Source organism: Moschus berezovskii, chromosome 3, assembly GCF_049115385.1.
Source record: "Moschus berezovskii isolate FMDL1 chromosome 3, NW_MosBer_1.0, whole genome shotgun sequence".
Taxonomy (NCBI): Eukaryota; Metazoa; Chordata; class Mammalia; order Artiodactyla; family Moschidae; genus Moschus; species Moschus berezovskii.
Genome location: NC_142462.1, coordinates 87,062,245 through 87,086,699, shown reverse-complemented (window position 1 = coordinate 87,086,699; position 24,455 = coordinate 87,062,245). Strand labels below are relative to the sequence as shown.

The window sequence follows — 24,455 nt, the reverse complement described above, 5'->3', positions numbered from 1 at the left end:
CATTATTTGCATTTTTTGCGAAAATAGTGTTTTTATGTGTTCTGTAACCAAAAATTCTTGAAATTTTTTTTACTTGAAACGTTGTTAATATATTTTACCACTTAGGTTTAGTTCTTAAAGTTCTTAAGCTGTTTTTATTTAGCTTTGGAAATGCTAAAATGAGCTCATATTAAAGATTTTACTTTTTATTTTAAAAAGTGGATTTCAGCATGTAAATAGACAAAAGTTTACACACATTCAAATTAATAGTCTATCTAAATAAGAATTCCTAATGTGTATAAATATTAGAAACAAAAAGACAACTATTTTTAATGAGTCCTTTTCCTCTTAAATTGTGCTTCTTCTCTTTTCTAGTGCGGCTGGAGGTGAAATCTTTGACCAGTGTGTTGCAGACAGAGATGAAGCCTTCACGGAAAAAGATGTTCAGAGACTCATGAGACAGATTTTAGAAGGTGTTTGCTTCCTGCATGCTCATGATGTCGTTCATCTTGATTTGAAGGTAAGAAAACTGAATCACTTTCCAGTTTTAAGGTTGCTGGAGAATCACACCCCAGATGTGAAATGTTTCACAATGATTTATTCAAACATTTGTCAGGTCTGTGTGTGTCATTGAGTTACAAGGAAGTAAGAGTTGAATCTTTATTCTTATCCTCTAGCCAGTTTTATCAGGGAGAGAATGCACACGTGTGTCCCTGGAAAGATAAATAATGACCCTTTTCCCTAGAAATGGAGCTTCAGCAATATTTCTGGGTGGGTGCAGGCTTCCTGGAGGAGACAGGGCTTGAAATGCTGCTGGTGGTGGAGGTTTAGTTGCTGAGTCGTGTCCGACTCTTCGTGGACTTCCTGGTGATGCCAGTCCTGGGGATCCAGGCGCCACCCAGAGCTGCTGCTGGATGGCACGCTCTGACACCGTACACACACCATGCTGTACACACGCCATACTGCATCCATACTGCTCTGTATAAGCAGCAGTGTTCAGTCTGTATTGCATGAAGGAGCACTCTCAAGGAGAAGTGTGCAGTGTGTAACCTGGAGGTTGACTCCTCAAGGAAATTTGGTCCAATTTCATTTGAAATAAGATGGAAGGGGAATAGATACTCCTTTGAATACCAGTTTCCTACAGGAAGATACAGGGGAAAGGAAACAATTTGGAAATTTTCTTGTTCTCTTCTGAAAGATATCAAGTAAATTCATTCTGTAAACAGTTCTTTTTCTCCAGGTTACTGATTTCTTAGTGGAGTGTCAAAAGTGGGCGGTTACACCACAGTAGACCATGGGAGTGCTTGTGGGACGTTTTTTGCAGGCAGGTGTGGACACATGTGCACTCACGTTTAGTCCCAGGAGGCTGATGCTACAGTGGCCTTAGCACCTGGTGAAATCCTAAGAGCATGCGCCAGACACCTGGAGCTCTTGTTTTTTCTCTTGAATGTATCGTGTGCATTAGAAATTAAAAAATCCTTGCTGCAAGACATAGCCACCCATGCTTCCCGAGGGAACACTTGCCAGGAAGGGATGGTCTTTGCAATTTAGGCTTCAGTGAACTCAGACTTTTAAGAAGCCTCAGTATCACACGTGCAAAAAAAATTCCCCAAAGTCGTGTTTGTGCTGAGCCTTCTCTCATGTTTGGTTTTACACACTCAACTTTATAAAATCATACATTTAATTTTGTGACATTTTGCTAGTTTTATGATGTAGAAAAGACCTCCACGAACAGAACCCCGATTTAAATAATATCACACCTTTAGGAAATGAGCTCTCAATTTATGACAGCTCCACCTGTGACATTATCCAGACTAGGAACTAATTAAGTAGCGAGTCAGACAGGTTGCCGACACCGTGTGTCATGCATCTTTGATGTTACTTGAAAGCAGTCAAGGGTGAATATTAAGTTCTTGACTACCAGGTTCAACTGTGTATTTACACAAGGAAATTATATCCCTTTCTCTCCAATACACTCAGTATAAACGGGATTCCTTTCTCCCCAGTATACTTGGTGTAGAATACTTTCCAGATTTAATAGAGGCTTTGATGATGGGCCTTTGATGTTGAAAACAGGACTCTTCCATGTTTCCCAGACCCAGAGGAGCTTGAAGACAAAGTGGCCCGGAGGGTTCTCAGCCTCTCTCCTGCCCTCTAGCTCTTCACACACATAGTCCAGCTCGGCTCTTGGTGAACTGTGGAGGGAAAGGTCAGAGGTGGGGTTGGAAAGGCAGCCATGTAGACGGGACTGATTTCTACCAAAAGGTCATTCCCAAGTTGGCTTCCATGACCCTGTGAGTCTGGACAAAGAGTGTCTACTGTCCTTTTAACAGCCATCTGCTCAGTGACAGTGTGTTTATAACGTTGACTCTCAGTCTTGATAAGAGCTTGAAAGACTAAGCTACAGAGGTAAATGTATATTTGGTGTGTGCTCAGTTACTTGAGTCATGTCAGACTCTTTGTAACCCCATAGACTGTAGCCCGTCAGGCTTCTCTGTCCATGGGATTCTCCAGGCAAGAATACTGGAGTGGGTTGACATTTCCTTTTCAGGGTATCTTCCTGACACAGGGATCAAACCCTCATCTCTTATGTCTCCTGCATTGGCAGGTGGGTTCTTTACCACTTGCACCACCTGGGAAGCCCTGTAAAAAATGATAACCCCAATATATATGGTAACTTTGAGTCAATAGACCATTTTTATTCCCCATGATGATGAAAATGGGCAATTCTTGTCCCAGAGACAGAAGTTAGTTGGTTAGGCAACTATTAGAGTTGCCCCTATGAAAAGAGATAATTGCAAGAATGGGAAATACACTCTTCAGTAAGTAAGAACCCGGGCAGTCAGTTTGCCCAAAGACTGATTTACTGAAGACCCTCAGCCAGATGCAGGCAGGCCTCGGAGAAGTTGCAGGTTTGCTTCCAGACACCACAGTAAAGTGAACATCTCAATAAAGAAAGTTTCACTATCTTTCCCAGTGCCAAGGTTGTTGATCACAGATCAGCATGACAAATATAATGGAAGTGTTTGAGGTATTTCAAAGATTACCAAAATGTTCAGAGTCAGGACAAAGCTCAAGTCTCAAAATCATCTCAGTAATGTGAGCTGGTCCTGGGCGTAGTGACCTGCTTTTACATCAGCCAGGAGGAGGACTGACCAAAACGGGCACAAATATCCAGTCTTAAAACCCAAGGCTGGAGCTTCCCTGGTGGTCCAGTGGTTTAGGCTCTGCACTTCCAATACAGGGGACACAGGCTCGAGGCTCAATCCTTGGTTGGGGCACTAAGATCCCACGTTTCCAAAAAATAAAAGTCAAAAAATAACCAAGGCTGTTTGTGTTCCAGTGGTCTTATATTGGTCAGATCTTTCACTGTTCTGTACTAGGTGTTCAGTCATTAAACCTGCCCCCACTGCTATGTATATGATGGGAAGGAGAGGAGTAGCCTCAGCATTAGAAGCTGGAACTTTTCTATATGAGATTTAAATTGATCACTGAAAGTTTAGGCATCAGCGTTTTACTTGAAAGATTGGTATCATGTAACATTTCTAAACAGTTCCTCCAATTTATTTAGGGAGGATTATTAACCTATTTCTGTAATTTGACCTGGGTTTTAGTGCATAAAAAGTCAATTTAACTTAAACTTTCATTGCCTGATAAAATGTTGCTCAAAATTTTGTCCATGGTACCTTAAGCTTTATTGAGCAGATTAGCCTCAACTTTACAGTGGTCTTATCCAGTGATGACTCTCAGTAAATGGTAAACAGACAATGTGCAGAGGTGACCATACCCAGGTAGAGAAAAGGATTCCCCCTTGAAGCTGAGAAATAAGATTTTGGGAAGATGTCTCTATTCCCGTTGTCTGAGGATGGTTTCTATGTTTCCTGTGTATTCCACCCCCATTACCCCTCAGTGGACCTTCTTCCTTTCTTTCTTTCTACTCGGGATGCGTGCATCTTAAATTAGAATTAAGTATTGTGAGCCACAGCCTTGATCATGAACTGGATTCTACAAAAAGGAGGACTGACTGAGCTGTGAATTTTAAGGTTCTTATCTTTGTTTTTAGCACTTATTTTCACTTATGGAAGTGGATTTATTTCTCCATCAGAGACTGATAGAGACTATAGTCTTTTATTTAGAGGAGTAAGTTCTACTTTAAAAATGTACTGATGGTCAAACCGGGGCACAGTTGGTCGAGAGGACACAAAAACATAACTGTGAAACTCCATGAAATGGCTGTGATTTTATTATGAGACGTGTGTTTTCTCTAGTAATCTCTTTCAAGGGTTTAAGGTCTCTCACTTTGGCAGATCATGGACACTTGTGACAGAGCCTCGATTTCAACTACTACAGTACCATTGTAATAATTTGGTCACACAAATACAGAGTTTATTGCATTACCACTCGACCAGCAAGCTTTTGAATAACAACTAAAGAAAGCATTTCCCAGGGAATATAAAGGGTAAACCAAATGTAAGGGAAAAACATTTAAGGAAATAAATGGCATTTACAGACATCCCCAGAATGAGCATGTCTTATTAATCACAAATGACCCCTCAGATCCAGTGATTAGCAGTACTTCTCTTGGTGTTTTTGGTGTACTGGGAAGGGCAAAGCATGCGCAGTGATGAACGTATATTCAGAGCCAAACGCCTCTCATCTAATTTGCCTGAAAAATGACATTTGATTGTAAGTAGTGTTCTTGCCTGGAGAATCCCAGGGATGGGGGAGCCTGGTGGGCTTCCGTCTATGGGGTCACACAGAGTCGGACACGACTGACGTGACTTAGCAGCAGCAGCAGCAGTATTTCTTTATTGTAATAAAATTACAGTTGCTTTGAGAAGTCGGGGACTTACTATCACAGTGCTGTGTAGGATGTTTTCCCCTGAAAAGTTAGCTAGAAGCTAAGTAACAAAGAGAACGTGGCTTTATAAGGAGGTTTATGTTACCAAAACCTCATTGAAAGAGAAATGGATTCTAACACTCATCAGTTAAGCTTCTCAATCTTTGGGGGCAGGAGAGTGCTTTATCTGGTTTGGGTATTTATAACCATTGAGCACACCTCTGCAACGTCTGTAGAGACAGAAATTTGTTGTTTTAGTTTTTTATTCAGTTTCAGGTGTTTACTGTAGCCAAACTTTTTGTAATTTAAAAAAACAGGTTTTTATACAAAATTAGAGATAATACTGGCCACGGTATGGTTTTTTCACTATAGGCAGAAAAGCCTTAGTTATTCTATGAATTTGTTTTCAGAATAAACTCTCATTCCATTAATTGCATAGTGGTAATAATTAGCACATTGAGTAAGAGACGCTCAGAATTCTCTGACCATTTCTTGGGATGTCATTTGGATCTTCTTCCCCTTCTTAAGGAGTTTATGGCTGTAACATCAACCCAGTGCCACTGGCTGCGTGGTCCTGAACTGAAATGGGCTCTAAGTATGAAGTCCACACCAGAGCTCCGAGACTTGGTGTGAAAAAAAAAAAAGCAAAATATTTCAATAATTTTGTGTAATAGTTACCTGTTTGAAGGTATGAACTTTTAGATAAATTGAGTTAAATGAATATATTTAATTTCACCCATTTCATTTTACTTTTTGTAATATGGGTGCTAGGTAATTTTAAGCTGCGTTCTGTGACTCACATGACCTTTCTGTAACAGGACAGCACTGGTTTCAAGGGGATCGGGAGATGTTTAAGCCAGAGCGACCAGTACTGGATCTCTTAGCCTCTCCATTCATTTCTCCGCCTACTGTAAGCTAGTTTTTCTCCCACAACTTTACCGGAAGTTACTTTCTCCGAGTCCCTTCCTGGTCCTCGTTCTTCCTCGTGTCCTGTTTGGTGGCTCCCCTCCGCCGATGTTACACCTGGGTTCTCACTCTCAGACCCGCTTCTCCTCCTTCCAGATTCTCGGATTCTCATTGTGTCCCCTAAAGGTAGTTGTCGGCAAGCCTTCATCCTGGCCCCCTGCTGCTCTGCCGCAGACACGCTTCCTCTGTTTGTGTCACGCTTAATCTTTCCTCTGTGCTCTTGCCCCTCGGCCTCGCTCGCTCTCCAGATTGAATTTCCAGCTGTCCTGGGTGGTCCTGAGAAAACTGAAGTGACAGTCCTGTCTGTGGACCTGACGGGTCAGTCAGCGAGTGACGCGGGCTCCCTCTTTCTGTTCCTGCGTCATCAGTCACAGTGGCCTGTGTATTTTGCCTCTAACATGTGAGATTTCTTCTCTTTTCCTTCATTCCGTGCTTCATCACACCTGCCTCAGTCTCTCTCCCTCTGGAGGCTTTTAACAACAGGCTAAAGGCACGTGTTTTAGAAGGCTGTTTGCAGCCACAGACTTGTGCCTGACAGCCCCTTGTGCACGCCGCGCTGTGGGATGGCTCCCTGTGGTCATATTCCCCCGGGATGTGCGCTTGTCCCTCCCTCACTCTGCCTCCTGCCAGGTGCCCCTGGATGGCCCACCGAGCCCTGCAGGTCCTGCCCCAGCCCCCTTTCCTTCCAGCCTCACACTTGCCTCGCACCTCTGTGTTTGTCTGCAGCTTGCAGTGCTTCCTTTTGTCTCCCCCAACCCCGAGATGCTCCACCATGACTGGCTCCTTCTTAACATTTGTCTCCCTTCAAATACTGCTTCCTCCAGGAAGCCTTTCCTGACTGTCCTAGAAATAGCAGCCATACACATACATACTCGCTAGGCAAGCTGTCACCCTGTACTCACTCTGGGTTCTCTGTAGAGCTAAAACTTAGCTGGAGTTGTACTATCTGTTGGTGCTTATTTGACCCTGTTGGAACGGGGGACACATCTTGTTTTCTGCCATTTCCCCTGGTCACAGCTCACTAGGCAGTCCATGAAACTCGGCTGAATAAATGGTGAAGTCCTTTTTCCCCTTCAGGGTCTGCTCCCTGGCCTCTGGAACTCTCCAAGGTAGAATCCCTTCCTCTTGTTCATTTAGTGCCCAAACGCTTTGTGGACTGCAGTACTTAACGATCACAGCAGAGTCAGCTGAGCCTGACAGGCCCGTCTGTTTCTCTTCTGATTATGAACTCAGGACACTATGGGCTTATTGTTCATAATCACGTTACCACCTGTCCTGACACGAAGTAGAGACCCTCTCAGGGCTTTTTTGTGGAGTTCCCTTGCTTCTTTTCGTTCACTCAGTGTATACCAGTGCCTGTCTGCCGAGGGCGGGGCCCTGAGCCTGGTGATGCCTTAGTGACCAGGGCTGTGGCTCTGGTTCCCCCCAGGCTGTAGACTGTGCCCACTCACCGCTTCTGAATCCGAACTGTGATACACCTGAAGCACTTTCATAGTAGGGTAGGCAGGATGGTTGGGTCAACAGTAAGACACCTTTTCCTTAATTTTTTTTTTGTTGTTTGTTTTTAAATGCCTTTTAAGACTTTATTTTTTGGCCATGGGGCACCTGGAATCTTAGTTCCCTGACCAGGGATCAAACCCACACCGCCTGCATTGGAAACACGGAGTCTTAACCACTGGCCCACCAGGGAAGCCCTACGACCCGTTTTAAAGAGAGGGTCCAACTGTACCTCAGTTTCCTGTGTCGTAGCACAGCCGTTCACGACACTGCTTCCCTCCCGTGCCAGGTCCTCTCACCAAGTTGACGGGAGGCAAAGCAGAACAGAGAAGAGTGTTCTAGGTGGAGGACGGGCGGTGTACAGAGACGCTGTTGTGAGAGAGAGCAGCGCAGGTGTGAGTGGCTGGCAGTGTCCCAGAGCCTGACTTTCCCTGAGCGCGGGAAGCAGGTGTGTGAGGAGTCTGGGGAGCCGGGCCGGAGCTCGCCCTGCCGGGGGCTTCTGGACCCCAGTGAGCAGTGGGGAGGTTATTGTAGGAGCTGGAGACAGCTGCTGAAAGGGTGTAGGCATGGCACACAGGAGAAAAGACCCTGCTGGCTGCAGTTCGGGCAGTTTTCTGTTGCAACTAAGCAAACAGTGATGGTAGCTGGAGTTAGCAACCTGTGGTGGGAGAGAAGACAAAATCTGGAAATGCCTAGGAAATGCATCTAGGATTTAAAGTCAGTAGGATATGGTGACAGAATAGCCAAATGGCAGAGCAGGGGGAGGGAGGAAAGACGGAGATGCTTCTCAGTGTTGTGTCCTGGCGGCTGCGAAGAGCATCAACTGAGATGCCCACAGAGGGGTAGGAGAGTCTGACTTGGGAGGAAAACAGGAGTGAGTCTGATTGGAGCTTGTAGAATTTGAGGCGCCTCTGAGACATCAGAGGGGAGAGATTAGATAGAAGTTGGTTGAAGAGATCTGAGCCAGAGATGAGGATGGTGACATCTGAGGTGCGGGTGACAGTTCCGCCTGTGATGCGGTGGGTGCTGTGTGGTGGGAGTGGGGTGACGAGATGAAGGAGCCTCCGGGTCAGGCTGTGGGGACCCAGCGATTAGCGGGCGGGTAATGGGAGACCGATGACAGAGGAGATAGCAGCAGCCAAGAGTTAGGAGGAGAGCTAGGAGTGTCTTTTTCTGGAAGCCAAGAGAAAAGGAGTTCATAAACAGGGAAGGAGCAGCAGTGTCAGGTGCCACTGAGATGGTGCTCAGAAGAGAGCCCCAGACGTGCCGTTGACCTCTGGTGACCTGGGCCACAGATGAGAAGATGGAAGTAGGATGGAGCAGCTGGGTGTGAGTGGAAGGGAAAGCGGGTGACCATCAGTACCACCCTCGAGAGCCCAGGTGTGACAGGAAAATAGGAAATTACTGTTAGAGCAGTTTGTCTTGTATAAGCCTTTGCAGAGGAGACCCACCCACCATGCCTGGAGTGAGAGGCAAGGATAAATCTGTCAGGCAGTGCAGAAGGGGGCTTCCCACTCAGAGGCAAGGCCGGAGGTGTGCACCATGTGTGTTGTTTAGGGACTACAGCCCCATCGATTGGGAACAGATTCCCCACAGAATCCCCTGGAGAGGGGCGTGGCAACTCATTCCAGTATTCTTGCCTGGAGAATCCCGTGGACAGAGGAGCCTGGTGGGTACAGTCCATGGGCTCGCCAAGAGTCAGACATGACTAAGTAGGCACGCTTCTCAGTCTATCTTTGGAAGTATTCTTAATAATGACAGACAGTAAATGCAGACCCTTTATGAAGCAAATATAAACTCTTTCACATCTCATACTTTATTTTAAAAATTTCTAATGAATCTTACGTTCTACTCCATAATATATCTCCTTGACTTTTAAGTGTCTTGTTCAAATGAATGACAGTGGCTCCGGGACTCTGAAGCTCACTGACCCTGCGGATGTGGGTAGTGCTTACCATCACCACGTGCATCTACCCTGCCCCCACTCCACTGGAGTGCTGTGTGTTGCTGAAGAATGGCAGCTGGACAGCACAGGGAGAATGTCGTGATCAGACTTCCATTATGGGAAGATTATTGTATGAGAAGGATGGGCTGAAGGTAGGGAAAACTAGAGACGCAGGATCGTGTCCAAGGAGGAATTAATGAAATCCCAAACTTTAAGCGGAGGAGATGCTGAGGTCTAGGAACTAGAACGAGCATGACTGGTGACTTCATTTGATCTGACAGTGGTAGAAAATGGAGACAGAATTATATGATGATTCCCAGTCTTTGACTTGGGCATTGAGATGAGAAGACTTGGGCATTGAGACGGGAATCTGTACCCGAGGTGTTTACTGCATTGAAGGCTTTGCCCAGAGGCGGAAGCCAAAGGTGTGGCACATTTTAGCCAGATGAAAAGATCTGATTTTAATTGGTGCTGTGAGTCTGGAGAGGACTGAAACTTTGCTGGTAGATAAAATTGCTCAGAAATAGAATACAGAATGTCAGGAAAAGGTCAATCAGCAAGAGATCTTGAGCAACACCAGTACTTAAAAGGAGGACAAAGAAATCCCAAGAAAAGGATCTATAGAGAGGGATCTGTAGAGGGAGGGATATATCCAAGAGGGAGTGTAAGGATGTCCACAAGTTCCTGATTGTCCAGCGGTCAGTGCCTGCAAAATAGGGCCTGCAGGACACCTGAACTTGGTGGCCCTTCGACTATTAAAGATAATGTGACCTTAGTGAAAGCAGACTGAGCCGAGGGGGCAAATCCTGATTCAACTGGATTGAGAAGCAGTTAAGGTCTAGTGACCTTGCTTTCAACAGCTGAGCTTTGAGGGAGGGAGTGGATTGGGTAGAAAGAGATTCAGGGTCATAGGGGAGGGTTTTCTTTTAATAAGTGATTTGGTTTTTAAGATAGGAATAGATGCATATTTATGTACTGAAGAGGAGATAAGATGCTACGAAGCCTCCTGCCTTACACATAGGAAGTGTGCAGTAAGCAGAGCGGTTTAATGAATGACTGTTCACTGGTAAATTTCTCACTCTCAGTTCCACAGGTAAAATTTGTATGTTTTACAGGCTGCCTGTTTTTTTTTTGGTCTTCATACACAATCATGATTTATTAATTTGGGGGTGTCATTTTAGCCTCAGAATATTCTGCTGACAAGTGAATCTCCATTGGGTGACATTAAGATAGTGGATTTTGGTCTTTCAAGAATAATGAAGAAGAGCGAAGAACTCCGAGAGATCATGGGCACTCCTGAATATGTGGGTGAGTATGTGTCAGGGCTGGGTGTATCTTCTGTTTAGGGACAGGCGTCGCCTTCACTGGGGAGCTCACACGTGGTATGATTAGTGGCGGGGCCAGCCATCCACTGTGTTGAAATTCTGCTGTCAGAGAGCCCTTCCTTTGAGTTAAAAAATGGAAAACTTTAAAGAGTAAGGTACAAAATTGGTGCTTCATTCTAAATGGAGTCGGCTTCCCTTGTGGCTCAGCTGGTAAAGAATCTGCCTGCAATGAAGGAGACCTGGGTTCAATCCCTGGGCTGGGACGATCCCCTGGAGAAGGGAACAGCAATCCACCCCAGTATTCTGGCCTGAAGAATTCCGTGGAATGTATAGTCCATGGGGTTGAAGAGAGTCAGACACGACTGAGCAACTTTCACTTCACTTAGCAACGTGTAGGATATCAGGTTATCTGAGTGTGGAAGAATATTGAACAAGTAAAGGACCTGTTAAGAACTTCAAGTTGGTAACAAACATCATTAAAGTCATTGCAAGGCCTGTGATTGCACATGTGTGGGAAATACCGCATATTCTGCTAGGTTGATACAGAACTGAAAGCTCCTGGCAGAAAGAAAAAGGAGAGAGCTGTTCAGGTCATGAACTGTGGCTTCTAAGTTGGTAGATAAAGTAAACTATGGCTTTTTTTTGATAGACAAGAAGGTGGAGCACAGAAGGATTAGTGGTTTGAATGAGGTTAAAAAAAGAGATTTCTATAGAAGAGCAACGCAGTGAAATAATTTAAAGGTTGTGACCGGGGATTACAGTTTTATTTAAAATCTGAGTAGAAACGGCTCTTTGTGATGACAAGACCTTGGATATAGCTCTGGAAGTTCAGCTTCTTTAGACCAGGGGTCGGGTCCCGCAGGTCAGTGTGGAAGCTGCCTGGGATGATGGCAGCCCTGCTAGGAGGAGGATGACTTTTGTGGCCGCAGGTGAGAGCTGAAGATGAGAGAGGACTGTGGCGCTGTCTGGGGGGAAAGGTTTGCCTGCAGGCAGAGGTGTGAAGAGGACAGGCAATCTCCTCCTAGAAGGCCTGGAGGCTTGGCAAAAATTAGAATGAGAAAGGAGAGTGGTATGTAGAAAGGAAAAAAGGATTCCAGGGCATACAGAAAGCCCCAGGGCGCACAGTTAGGGTTGAGGAAAAACAACGCTATAGGGCTTTTTTTTTTATATAGATAGCACAAAAAATAATTTGAAATTTTAAATTGTTTTCTAAAGTCCTGCGATTTGAAACAGCAGACCCTTTATTAGGTAATAAAAGATATCACAGGCAGAAAAACACCCTACAAATATTGGTTTTTGGATTTTTTTGGTGGACTAGAACACTTAATTTCCTGTATGCTGACTGATAACGCCTCATGACCACAGTGTAAGGGTTAGGAATGAGGCTTAATGTGCTGCTTCGGGGCACGGAGCCTGACGTGTTAGCCTGCGATTAGTGGGTGGCCTTGTAAACTAGAAGAAACAGACTAAACTGCAGACTACTGGGCTGTGGACTAAGGCGCCAGCAGGAACTACTGCCCTGAGTGAGTCTGGGGCTTTGCTTGTTTTCCAGTGTTTTCTGCTCTATGGTAAATTCTCAGTTTTCTATAGAGAGCTGTTTTCCCTCCAAAAAACAAAACTTTATTATTATAAAAGAAATAGTATAAGCCCAATTGGGAAAAACTGAAAATAATTCAGGATATAATACAGAAAAACGTGAGGGCTTTCCTGTCTGCCTTCCCCTGGCCTGCCTTTTAAAGGGGAGCTGAACCCTCCGCTGCCCCAACCGCCTTTGGTCTGGTGTGTTCTGCTCCACACAGGTGAGCTGTGTGACCTCAGTCCCCAAGCCTCTTTGTGCCACAAGTCTCTCTGTCCATGAAACAAGGCTGTGAAAGTCCTGCCTCACTGGATCTGCTCAGTGATGTTCTTCTGTCCCTGTTGAGCGCATCATAAACACTCAGAAAAGTAACTGATGTTCCCTCTTCCCCTCCACCCACCATCTGCTGCTCTCTTGGCTGTTTTACTTTTTCCCGTCCAGTAATTTGGATTTTATGCATTTGATTTGAAACTTCCTAGTAGTTTCTTTTGAAACTTTTAAGTAATATTCATAATCTGTTTCTCCGCTTGGCGTCTTCAGATAGGAGTTGAGGAAATCAGCCCTCACCACTTCTCCCCCTCATATCCTCCCCTCCCCCACTTCCTCCCCTCATATTCGGGGGCAGGTTTGACCCCAACTGCTAATGCATGTGCAACTTTGAGTGTTTTGGTTTTCCCTGAAACATTTTCATTCCCTTTTTTATTGTAATTACCAGTTTTTAGTCTTCGATCTGTTTTTAAATGGATTCAGTACTTAACTGTCTGTCTTTGCATAGCCTGGCCTTCCTATCTGTATACTCGTGGAAGAGAAGTCATCTTTGGGTTGACTGACTTGTATCAGTGCGTGGTTTCCAAGGAGGATTTTCCTGAATTTCCCGTGGCCTCACACACTTGGGACTGCCCTTCTGTTGCCTTGTGTAGGTGGCAGCGGTCTAGTTCTAGATAGTAGCAAAGCAGACTGCTTTTCTCAACCCCGTGGAGTTGTCCTTGTTTTCTGTGCACGATGCATGTCATCTGAAGATGCCCAGGCTGTTTTCTAACCTTGTTGACTGACTTTGAGTTAACGGGCATTTTAAAAGCTCACTCCAGCCACGGCCTAGAATAGATCAGAAAGTGAAAGTGAAGTCGCCCAGTCGTGTCCAACTCTTAGCGACCCCATGGACTGCAGCCCACCAGGCTCCTCCATCCATGGGATTTTCCAGGCAAGAGTACTGGAGTGGAATGCCATTTCCTTCTCCAGGGGATCTTCCGGACCCAGGGATCGAACCTGCGACTCCCACATTGTAGGCAGCCACCAAGGAAATCTCTAGAGTAGGTCAGAGGCGGGTCCAAAAGGGGTCTGGGGGAAGTACTACAGACTCAAGGCAAGATTTAAAAGCAGGAACCTGTTAGAGCTGATGCTTGATTAGATAGCGGGTGTTGGAACAGGGCCAAAAAAGTAAAAGTTATCACTTTATATGATAGTATTTATGTATTCAAATATTTCTTTAAAAAATTGCTAGGATCTAGCTTTGGAGGTTAGAAGTACAAAAAGGAATTAAGCTAGTTAATTACAAATGTCTAGTTAGACTTTCGGAGAAGGCAATGGCAAGCCACTCCAGTACTCTTGCCTAGAAAATCCCATGGATGGAGGAGCCTGGGTCGTGGGGTCACTAAGGGTCAACACAACTGAGCGACTTCACTTTCACTTTTCACTTTAACACACTGGAGAAGGAAATGGCAACCCACTCCAGTGTTCTTGCCTGGAGAATCCCAGGGACAGGGAAGCCTGGTGGGCTTCCGTCTATGGGGTCACACAGAGTCGGACACGACTGAAGTGACTTAGCAGCAGCAGCAGCAGCAGTTAGACTTTACACTAATTCATAGTAATTTGATTTATAATGTGAACTTACTTCATTTTAGCCCAAACCTTGATAATGTCATATAGTTTTGAGTATTTAAAATTTTATCTCTAACAGCAAATTTGACATTTTTCCACAAAACTAAGTATTTTCTTTTGTTTCTGATACTAGCTCCTGAAGTTCTTAGTTATGATCCTATCAGCATGGCAACAGATATGTGGTAAGAATCATTGATGAAAAATTGATCAAATCAGTTTTAAGAAATGAATCTGATACTGATTTTTCTTACCTTTTCATTGATTTAGGAGCATTGGAGTGTTAGCATATGTCATGCTGACAGGAATATCGCCTTTCCTGGGCGATGATAAACAGGAAACTTTCCTCAACATCTCACAGATGAATTTAAGTTATTCTGAGGAAGAATTTGATGTTGTGTCTGAGTCAGCTGTTGACTTCATCAAGACACTTTTAGTTAAGAAACCTGAGTAAGTATTAGTTAATACTGATCTTTATCCATTTTGAGCCATCTGCTCTTAACAACTGAAACCCCAAAATGAAGACATGAAAATGTAGACATAAAACTCAATTAAAATCTTTGGCGTTTTACATCTGTTGAAAGAAAAAGTGGCAGAAATGAAAATGTTTTCAGAAAATGAATTGCACCTCAATGTAACAGATATTTTCCATCCCTTCTTGGTCTTTCAAGGGGGCTTTTCAGAGATAACTTGCTTAAAATACTATTTTTCAACATTGTGGGGAATGGTTCTGGCAAGCAAATGCTAAAAACTTAATTCAGGAACTACAGTAAGATTTTTACCAGCTCTTCATATGTACCAAAATATAGTCCCTTAGGCTCTGACTTATGATTGAAGGTTTCAGCCATCTTGTCTAAGTGTAAACTGTGTATCCCTATCCAGAGATCGCGCCACTGCAGAGGAGTGTCTGAAACACCCATGGCTGACTCAGAGCGGTGTCCAGGAGCCTGCTTTCAAGGTCAAGGGGGCCTTTGAAGAAGCACATGTTCTCCAGGAAGCAGATTCTGTGTCTGAAAATAATTCAGATACTCAGAAGCCAGAAACCGAGGAATCCATCGTAACAGAAGAGCTAATTGTAGTTACTTCATATACTTTAGGACAATGCAGACAATCTGAAAAAGAGAAAATGGAGCAAAAGGCCATTTCTAAACGATTTAAATTTGAGGAACCTTTGCTACAAGACATTCCAGGAGATTTTATCTACTGAGCAGTATTTCCCCTTAGAACTTTAAGATTTCTACATTGGAAACATTATTTATGGACTTCCGGCCAAATGGTACATGGACTGAAAGTGGATGACCAGGTATCAGTGATAGAAACTTAAAATAACTTTGTTAAACTTGTGGAGTGAGAGAAATCAAGCCAGATTTATCAAGTGGCCAACCAGGAGGCTTAACGGGTGAAATTACCTTTTTCAATGTTCTTTTTAAGAAGGGAGATGTTTGAACCTTTTATTTCTGCATCCTGCTTCTCCAGAATGAGAATTTGTATGCAAAGACATCTGTATTCACTTTCAGTAAAAATCCAAGTAAAAGTGCCAAAATTAACACCTGTGTAAATCTGTTTTGCATTATTCATATGTATATCTGCATATATATATGTTGATACCTTTACTAAAATTGATACTTTTTTCACTTTGGGTTTTTTTAGAGGGAGTAAGATTTTAAGTATTTTCCAAATTTTTGAGACCTAGAATAAATCCACTAGTTTAAAAATGTCTTATATTTTATTACTGCTTTATATTGACTTAACTTGGCTTCTGTTGTCTGTTTTTTTCTCTAATGCTTGTCCACCCCATCAGTGAAAATCCCTGGCAAATTTGTTTTTCTTCAACATCACTAGTAAGAATGGTGTGATTTTTCACCTCTGAAATGGTTCTGGTTTTCAAGGCCCAAGTTAAATCATCCTGTGATATTCCACCAGTGTCAGCCTGCGTCTCCTTCATCACACCTTCCTTCATAGGCCGCATCCCTGCGCAGGTGTGTCACTTTGGTCTCTTAGGAGAGTCACCTCTTACATGATTGGATCAACACAATGGTGCTTTGGTCAGTGAGAAGATGCTATAATGCTGTTTTTGTTAATAAAATCCCTAGGTGTCGGGAGAAGAAATAACAAAGCATATTCATGCTGACCATCGAGCCTCTACTTCTTCCGAGTTATATTAGCCCCCAAACTATATTGGGAAAATTTACAAAAAGCCAGAATATTTATAAACCTTTACTTTGTTCATAAGCAATTTGACTCTCGAGACTTTGTCATTAGGGAGGAACCCTTCCTTGTCCCCACAAGACTTAGAATATACTCCGTAGCATTTATTTAGGGTTGAATACTTAAGCTGTATCTGGGCCCCACAGTGAACAGTAAATTCCTATTTTTAAAAATGCAAATGTAAAAGTGGATGATGTATAACTTAAAGCAACTAAATATCCTTCTTCCATGGAACAGTCTGAGAGTCTATCTTTTATTAGGTCCTAGTATCAGGTTAATACAACCTGTCTGTGACCCGTATGCCGTGTGCACACGTGTGGTCTGTTTGCTGTGAACTCCTCAGGCCAGTCCCTACACAGTCTGCTAGGGAATCATACAATGCTCTCTTCCCAGCCTGGTTGCTCAGCTGTCAGCATCAGGATGAAGGGGGCACCAAGCCATCTGTTTTTAGGTCTGTGCAGAGTACCAGGCTGGACTTGGACATGCATGGTCTGCATGGGCTCCCAGTCCTGCCATGTGAACATCGCAGCCTCTATTGTTCCAGTACCATCAGATGAAACTGATTAGGTAGTTCGAACCCTTGGGTTGCACTGTTTTCTCACTAAATTGGCATATTGATTTGTACAGTTTCCTAGAAATGAGCATTTCTAAACAAGCTCTAGAAAGAGGAAATTCTGCTGCAGTGGCAGTTTTTAGTGAAAATGCACGGCCACAATGCTAAGTCTCAGGTAAGTCTTGAAAAGAGGTAAAATATAATTTTAGTCAAATTTTTATAAATATCTCCAACAAAAATAGGGAGGTAAGAAAAAACCCACTATTTGAACAACACAGTTTTATACTTGATGGATTTGTTCAGTTTTAAAATCAGAATCATGCGGACCACAGTTTACAGACTTTCCAGTTTTAAAATTGTATTCATAATGAATACATTTAATTACTGTATTTGTAAAAGAGAAAAGATGTATTTTCTTTTAGCTGGCCATTTTGCCACTTGTAGTACACTACTATCCTTAGCTGCTTTTGTGCTTTATTTTTTAATTCTCATATTTTTACTTTAGCATATAGAGTAAGTTTCTTTGATCTTTCTGATAGGTCTGATGCATTTAAAAGGTCAGGTTTATACAATGCTTTATTATTTTTAAAGCCCAGTACCAATTATTTTATTGGGTCACAGAAACCTGAACGGCTCTGAATGTATGTCAAGCTTCATTCAGTTCAACAAGAACATCCTCAACCCCCTGCAGCTGCCTAGATCATGTCTGCCTGTGATGGAAGCAATAGTGTCAAGTCACCTGTTTGAATTTGTAGGGCATTTTGCTAATATTTTTCTTAAATATTTGTTTTTGTGTCTCAAAGTGAGAAATTGTACAGCTTCTTTAGAAGCACACTGGTAAAAGGATACATCGACACCTTTTGGTTTCTGTAGTAGAGCTTTCAGAGTCTTCACGATTTTGGACCAAACCTTCTCATTACTTTCTTTACCAACTAGCTCTGCACTTATCTAAAGCTGTTCATGTTAACTTTTTCTTTTCACTAGTTTACAAAGGACTAAACTATACTATGGAGAAGGCAATGGCAAGCCACTCCAGTACTCTTGCCTAGAAAATCCCATGGACGGAGGAGCCTGGTAGGCTGCAGTCCGTGGGGTCACTAAGGGTCGGACACGACTGAGCGGATTCACTTTCACACATTGGAGAAGGAAATGGCAACCCACTCCAGTGTTCTTGCCTGGAGAATCCCAGGGACAGGGGAGCCTGGTGGGCTTCCATCTATGGGGTCACACAGAGTCGGACACGACTGAAGTGACTTAAGCAGCAGCAAACTATACTATTGAGTTATCCATGCAGGTTAGAAATCCAGTTTTAATTGTAGTAAAATGCAACACTATATTTTAGCTTGATGAGTTGTTTATGAATTGTGCAAAATGTACAAGTGGTTTCAGTCAATCGGGAAATTGTGTCCTAATGTTCCATTTTGTTTTCACCTGAAAAGTAGAATATGGCTTTCTCCAGTAGTTACAGAGAAAGGTCAGATGCTAACTGTGGTATATCGTAAGCTTTTCCTATGGACCTCAGTTTGGAAGAAAGCATAGAAGAGGTCACTACGAGAATGCTGGACAAGAGGTGAATGCTGTGTGGCTCTGTCCACGGAGGCCTGAGCCAACAAAGCTCCCTGGATACTGACATGGATAATTCCAAGGTACCAACAAACCAATCCTAAATACATTTTAAGCTCACACTTGTAGGCTTTTGAATTAGACTGAAAAAAAAAGCCAAAACTGTTACAGATCATTTAGCACTTGACCTTCAATTTGCTGCAGAATTAAGAGCTGGATTAAAAATGTTAATCTCAAGAGCCTTAGCTATTTTACTGTGGGAAGGGGAATATAATTTACAGGTAATGAAAATGTACAGCTCTAAATCCATGGCAGCCTCTCTCAAGCTTGGCAAATGAATATATTTGTATAGAGGGAAATTATATGGCATGTCCCCCCTGGTGTGGCTTTGACTCAGTGTGGAGATTGAGACTCATCCACATAGGTAGTGTATCAGCAGTGTGTTTCTTGTCACCATGTGCTGCTGTTTGCACACACCACAGTTTATGTAAAACCGTATTTCTGTTTGTGGACCCCAGGTCTGTTTCAGGTTTTGTCTAATATGAATAAAACTGCTATAGATATTCTTGCCTAGGAATTTTTTGTGGACACGTTTTCATTCTTTTTAGATTAAATAGAATTTCTAGGCCACAGGATAGATGGCTGTGTATCCATCTTTTTGAGAAAATGACCATTTCCAAAGTGATTGTTCATTTCCATTCCTGCCAACAAAATATGAATGTTCTGGTTGCTTCAGTTTAGCGTTGGCTATCTTTTATTTCAGCCATTCTCATGGGTATGTAGTGGTGTCTCAAGGTGGTCTAATTTGCATTTCTGTGATGACTAATGAACAAATATTTCACGTATTTGAACCAGTTTTTTGTCCTTTTTAATTGGATAGTGACTTGTGATAATCTTTTAAGATATGAGTCCTTAATATAAGTCCTTTGTAAGATTTATGGTAGACATTTTTTCCTGCTGTAAGTTGTCTGTTTTCTTACGTGTCTTGTGATGAGAAGGCACTTTTAACTTTAGTGAAGTCCAATTCATCAATTTTTGTTTTATGGTTAATACTTTGTGTCCTCTTTAAGAACCCTTTACCAACCCCAAAGTCAGGAATATTTTTTTAAGCTTTACAGTTTTAACTTTTGTGTTCAGGTCCATGATGTACTTCGAATTAAAAATTTTCCTCTTTGTTATTAGGTAGCGGTCAGAAATGGCAACCCACTCCAGTATTCTTGCCTGGAGAATTCCATGGACAGAGGAGCCTGGCGGGCTACAGTCCATGGGGTCACAAAGACTCAGACACAATTGAGCAACTAACACACACACAGAGGTCAAATATCTTTGTTTTCCATATGAATATTTAGTTTGTTCCAGCACCATTTGTCACACAATATTCCTTTACTCATTGAATTGTTTTGGTGTCACTGTCTAAAACCATCTGACCATATGTCTGTGGATCTACTTATGCACTCTTCTGTTTCATTAATCTATTTGCTTATCTTTCAGAACTTTATATAAGTCCTGATGTCACGTACAACAGGACTTCCAATTCCTTCTAAGATTATTCAAAATGCAAAGGACCTAGAAAAAAAAAATAGTATGTATTCCTACTTATTTCACTTTAATTTTTCTCAACACTGTTTAATATTTTTTAGTGTAGAGACCTTGTAAACCCTTTGCTAACTTTATTCCTGTGTATGCTGTAATTTGAAGATATTGTTTTGGACATACTTATTAAATTTTTCAGTTTGGGTTTTTGATACTCCTAATTCTCCAGTGGTAAGTTTTAGCTAATTGTGCTTAATCAGACCTACGTTATAAATTATTCAAGTAAAAATGAGTGTACCTTTCTTCTGAAACTCTTCATTTAAAGTCTCAGTCTAAAGTTTTATTGGTAAGACTGGAAGGAATTCTGCCGACATTCATAGTACCAAAATTAGGGAGGAATAACACTCCCTCCTCTCATTCTCTCAAACTAGAGATGAAGTGATAGAATCTCAGAATGTGTGATTTGCCCGAGATCTTACAGCTGCTGACGGAACAAGGATAGAATCATTGGGTTTTTACTGCAGTGGAGTCTACCTCTGGCTACATCTTAGATAATGTTCACAAAATAATGATATCTAAAAATTATTTCAGTGTAGCTATATTGTGGATGGATCTTTTTTTAATAACTGGAGGATAAGTATCCTGAGATTAGGCTGGTACAGAGGTTGGCGCCTTATGCCCTGTGGCGTGTTTGATAAATGAAGCTTTCTTGGAACACAGCCCATTCATTGACATTTGTCTGCAGCTGCTTTCACAGGAAAACTCGCAGGATTGAGTAGCTGCAACAGACATCCTAAGGCCTAATCAACCTAAAATAGATACTATCTGGCCCCTTTCCAAATAAGTCTGTCAGCCCCGGGGCTATTGTCATCTAAACATATTTTAAACAGGAGATTTTCCTATTTCAAACCAGTACTGACACAGTCCTTTGGGGAGCAGTTTATTTTACATGACAGAAGAATCTTAGTACTGTGCATTCCTTCTTACAGTTGTTATTAAAATAAGTGAGTTTTTATCTACTAAAACTATTTTTACTAAATATGTTACCAGCAGTAGTATGACTTTTTACATAAAAATGTTCTTAGTGTTGATATACTGTGATGGGTTTTCATGAGAATTAGTATCAAGTTAGTTTTCTAACATGATATTATATTATAAAGTGACCAGCTTTCTAATAAATTGTGAGAGAAATATACATAGAAGAAAAAAAATCAAGATACTTAGGAAGAGACATGTTTAATCCTCAGAGAGTGGAAATCACTCAGAAGGAAAGGATTATCCGTCATCCGTGCTCCCTTCAAAGCAACATATTCTATGTCCTCGTCCTACATCTTTAAAAACTTTGTGTTTTGAAATAATTACAGACTTACAGGGAGTTGGCAAGACAGTACAGACACATCTTATGTAGCTGTAGTTCAGTAACAAAACTCTTTTATCACATGTAGTTTCCTGTAACCATAATTTATATACATAACTGTTCAATTTCAACAAAAATGGGTTGGTATCAAGATTTTACCAGTTTGGGTAGAGTATTATATCAATGTTATATGTTTTGTTTTCACTGTCAAACAATTGAGAAAACTCAAGGACAGTTCATCATATTTACCCGTTCAGTTCAGTTGCTCAGTCGTGTCCAACTCTTTGCGACCCCATGAACCGCAGCACACTGGGCCTCCCTGTCCATCACCAACTCCCAGAGTCCACCCAAACCTATGTCCATCAAGTCGGTGACGCCATCCAACCATCTCATCCTCTGTCATCCCCTTCTCCTGCCCTCAATCTTTCCCAACATCAGGGTCTTTTCAAATGAGTCAGTTCTTCGCATCAGGTGGCCAAAGTATTGGAGTTTCAGCTTCAACATCAGTCCTTCCAATGAACACCCAGGACTGGTTTCCTTTAGGATGGACTGGTTGGATCTCCTTGCAGTCCAGGGGACTCTCAAGAGTCTTCTCCAACACCACAGTTCAAAAGCATCAGTTCTTCTGCATTTTTGCTCTATTGTTCTTCCTTCCTGATGTTCTAAGACTTTTTTTTAAAGCATTTCCTTTCAAGAACTTCCCTTAGTCACTCTTTTAAGGTAGGTAGGTCTAGTCAGCAGGTTGTGTTTGCTTTCCATCATCTATTTTTCCTTCATTCCTGAAGTATATCAGATACAGAATTCAGAGTTGACAGTTCTTTTAGCATTTGAAGAATTCTGTGCCGTTTTTCTGTCCTCTGCAGTTTCTGAGGAGACATCTTTCACCTGGATTATCTTTCCAGGGTAGGTAAGGTGGTATTTCTGTCTTGCTGCTCTCAAGCTTTTCTCTTTGCCTTTATTTTCCAGAAGTTTGTCTCATCATAGACTTCTTTAGGTTTCCGTTGTTTGGGTTTCACCCAGGTTCTTAAATGTATAGGTTTATGTCTTTTGCCGCGTTTGGACACTTGTCAGCTGTTAATTCTTTCAAATGCTTTTTCAGCCCCACCCCTCTTCTCTCCTGGGATTCCAGTGGCATGAATGCCGGATTTTTTAATCATAGACTCACATGGACTGTTTTCTCTTGGTTCAGATTGGGTAATTTCTAAGTTCCTGATCCTTTCCTTCTTTTTAAGTTGAGATTTTCCTGGTTCTTGGTACACAAAAATACAATTTTCTCTTGTATACTGGACACTTGGTTTTATGTTAAAAGACTCTGGATCTTGTTTAAATCTTCTGTTTTGGCACATCTTGTCTGACACCATGCTGGTGGGCAAAGTGGGGGTATGTACGCTGCCTCCTCACTGCTGCCAGTTGTAGGGTGAAGGTCCAGGTTCACCACTTGGCCTCCTCTGACACCCTGGCAGGGGTTAAGGGTACCTCTTTTCTGTCTGAAGAATGTGGGCCTCACTGACACCATGAGAATGGTGGGTAGGTATAGAAGTGTGGGCTGGCTCCCTGTGTGGCCTCCACTGATGCCACAGGGGTGGGGAGAGGATAGCACTGGGCAGGGATGGAGTCCTAGCTCCCCACTGAGCCTTCTCTGCCACCACCCCTGCAGAGGACCAGAGGCAGCCTCATGAGAGCTGAGTAAGGAAGAAAGTCTAGGCTGTCCACCTGGCCTCAGCTCACAGGGGAAGGCCGGGGCCCTGTCTTTATCCATGGTGTCTGGCAATTACAGTGTGGAAGTTCTTTGACTTGAGAAAGTCAGCTTTTCTTGGCTTCAGTTATCTCTGCCATCAGTGTTTTGAGGCTGCTGGTTTTACGAGCACCTAGTCTGGGAAAAATGAGGTAAAAGATAACACAGAAACTCATTGCTGTGTTACTATTTGGGTCCAAAGTCCTTAGCCAGTCTGCTGCCTTTTCATTTTTCGGGTTGTTTCTGTTGCTTTGATAAATATCCCAGGTTTTAGCTGTATAATGGGAAGAACAGAGAAAAGGTCTCTACCTTGTCCCTCCTGGGGGGTTTTGCTTAGAGTTGACAGTAGTTCTGTGTATTTTAGGTCTGAGAAAATTAGTAAATACACCTCAGATTATAAAAGCCAGATTTGTGGAAGGAGGAAGTCTCCGGTGAATGAGTGTGAGTGTGTACACGCACACACACACAGTAACACTAGACCACTGTAGTTTAAAATTTCTTGGGATTCCTTTCTTGCCAAGAGGATATATCCCACTAAGGATGTAGAGGCAGAAAGTCACTAAAGATTTTAACAAATGAGTCATATAGAGAAGAAATATTTCAAAAGTATTAAAGATTTTTTTCTTTACAGTTTTATTTTTTAATTACGTAAAAACAAAACATCATGGTTTCAAAGTCTCAACTATAAGACAAGGTACTTTGTGGAAATTACAGCTTCCTTCTGTTTTCTACTTACATCCCCTTGCTGTTTACTTCCCCAAAGGTAACTGCTGGTACTGACTTCAGTTATCCTTCCATTGTTTCTTTTTGAAAGTAGAAGCTAATATACACATGCACATGTGAAATTCCTTTTCACGAGTACAGACTCCTCAGTTATAAGGAAATCCCAAAATGATTTAACCCATTCTCTATTGATGGATAATTGGGTTACATTCAGTTTTTTGCTATTACAAGCAATATTGCATTAAATAATCTGTACATAGATGGCATTCTGTATTTTTTTGCCAGCGTATCTTTGGGATAGAATCTTAGTGCAGTGGGATTGCTGCACAGAATGGTAAGTGTACATGACATTATTGTCGATATCGTCAAATTCCCTTCTACAGGTGGTGGTGCATTTTTGTCTTCAAACCAGCAATTTAAATACGCCTGTTTACCCACAGTCTTTTGAGAAAACAGTTTCTCAGATTTGAGAATTATTGCCCATTTGCTAGAAGAAAAATGGTATCTTCCTATAATTTGAATTTGTAGTCTTTTTAATAGTGAGGCTGACCATTTTTTTAAATGTTTGAGTCACTTGAATTTCTTTTCTGCAAATTTGTAGTATCTTTTGCCTGTTTTTCTCGTGGATTACTGTTTTCTCAACTTTCACTCTAGAAATTAAGGATATTAAACTTTTGTAATTTAAAGTGTAAATATTTTTCCATTTATCATTTGCTTTTTGCTTTGCTTTTGGTGTTTTTAGACATTCAGCAATTTGTTTTTATATAGTCAATTTCCCTT

General features: G+C 42.1%; 1 protein-coding gene across 2 annotated transcripts in view; it reads left to right on the top strand.

Moving 5' to 3' along the window:
• The window catches only part of STK17A (serine/threonine kinase 17a), a 37,674-nt gene extending 22,124 nt beyond the window's left edge, over positions 1-15,550 (top strand). For both annotated transcript variants that reach the window (XM_088834627.1, XM_055421130.2), the window contains 5 exons: positions 355-499; positions 10,409-10,535; positions 14,140-14,188; positions 14,274-14,453; positions 14,886-15,550. In XM_088834627.1, coding sequence (XP_088690753.1) covers positions 355-499; positions 10,409-10,535; positions 14,140-14,188; positions 14,274-14,453; positions 14,886-15,210 — 826 coding nt within the window. In that variant the 3' untranslated portion in view covers positions 15,211-15,550. The remainder of the gene's footprint in view (positions 1-354; positions 500-10,408; positions 10,536-14,139; positions 14,189-14,273; positions 14,454-14,885) is intronic.
• Positions 15,551-24,455: the final 8,905 nt, after the last annotated feature.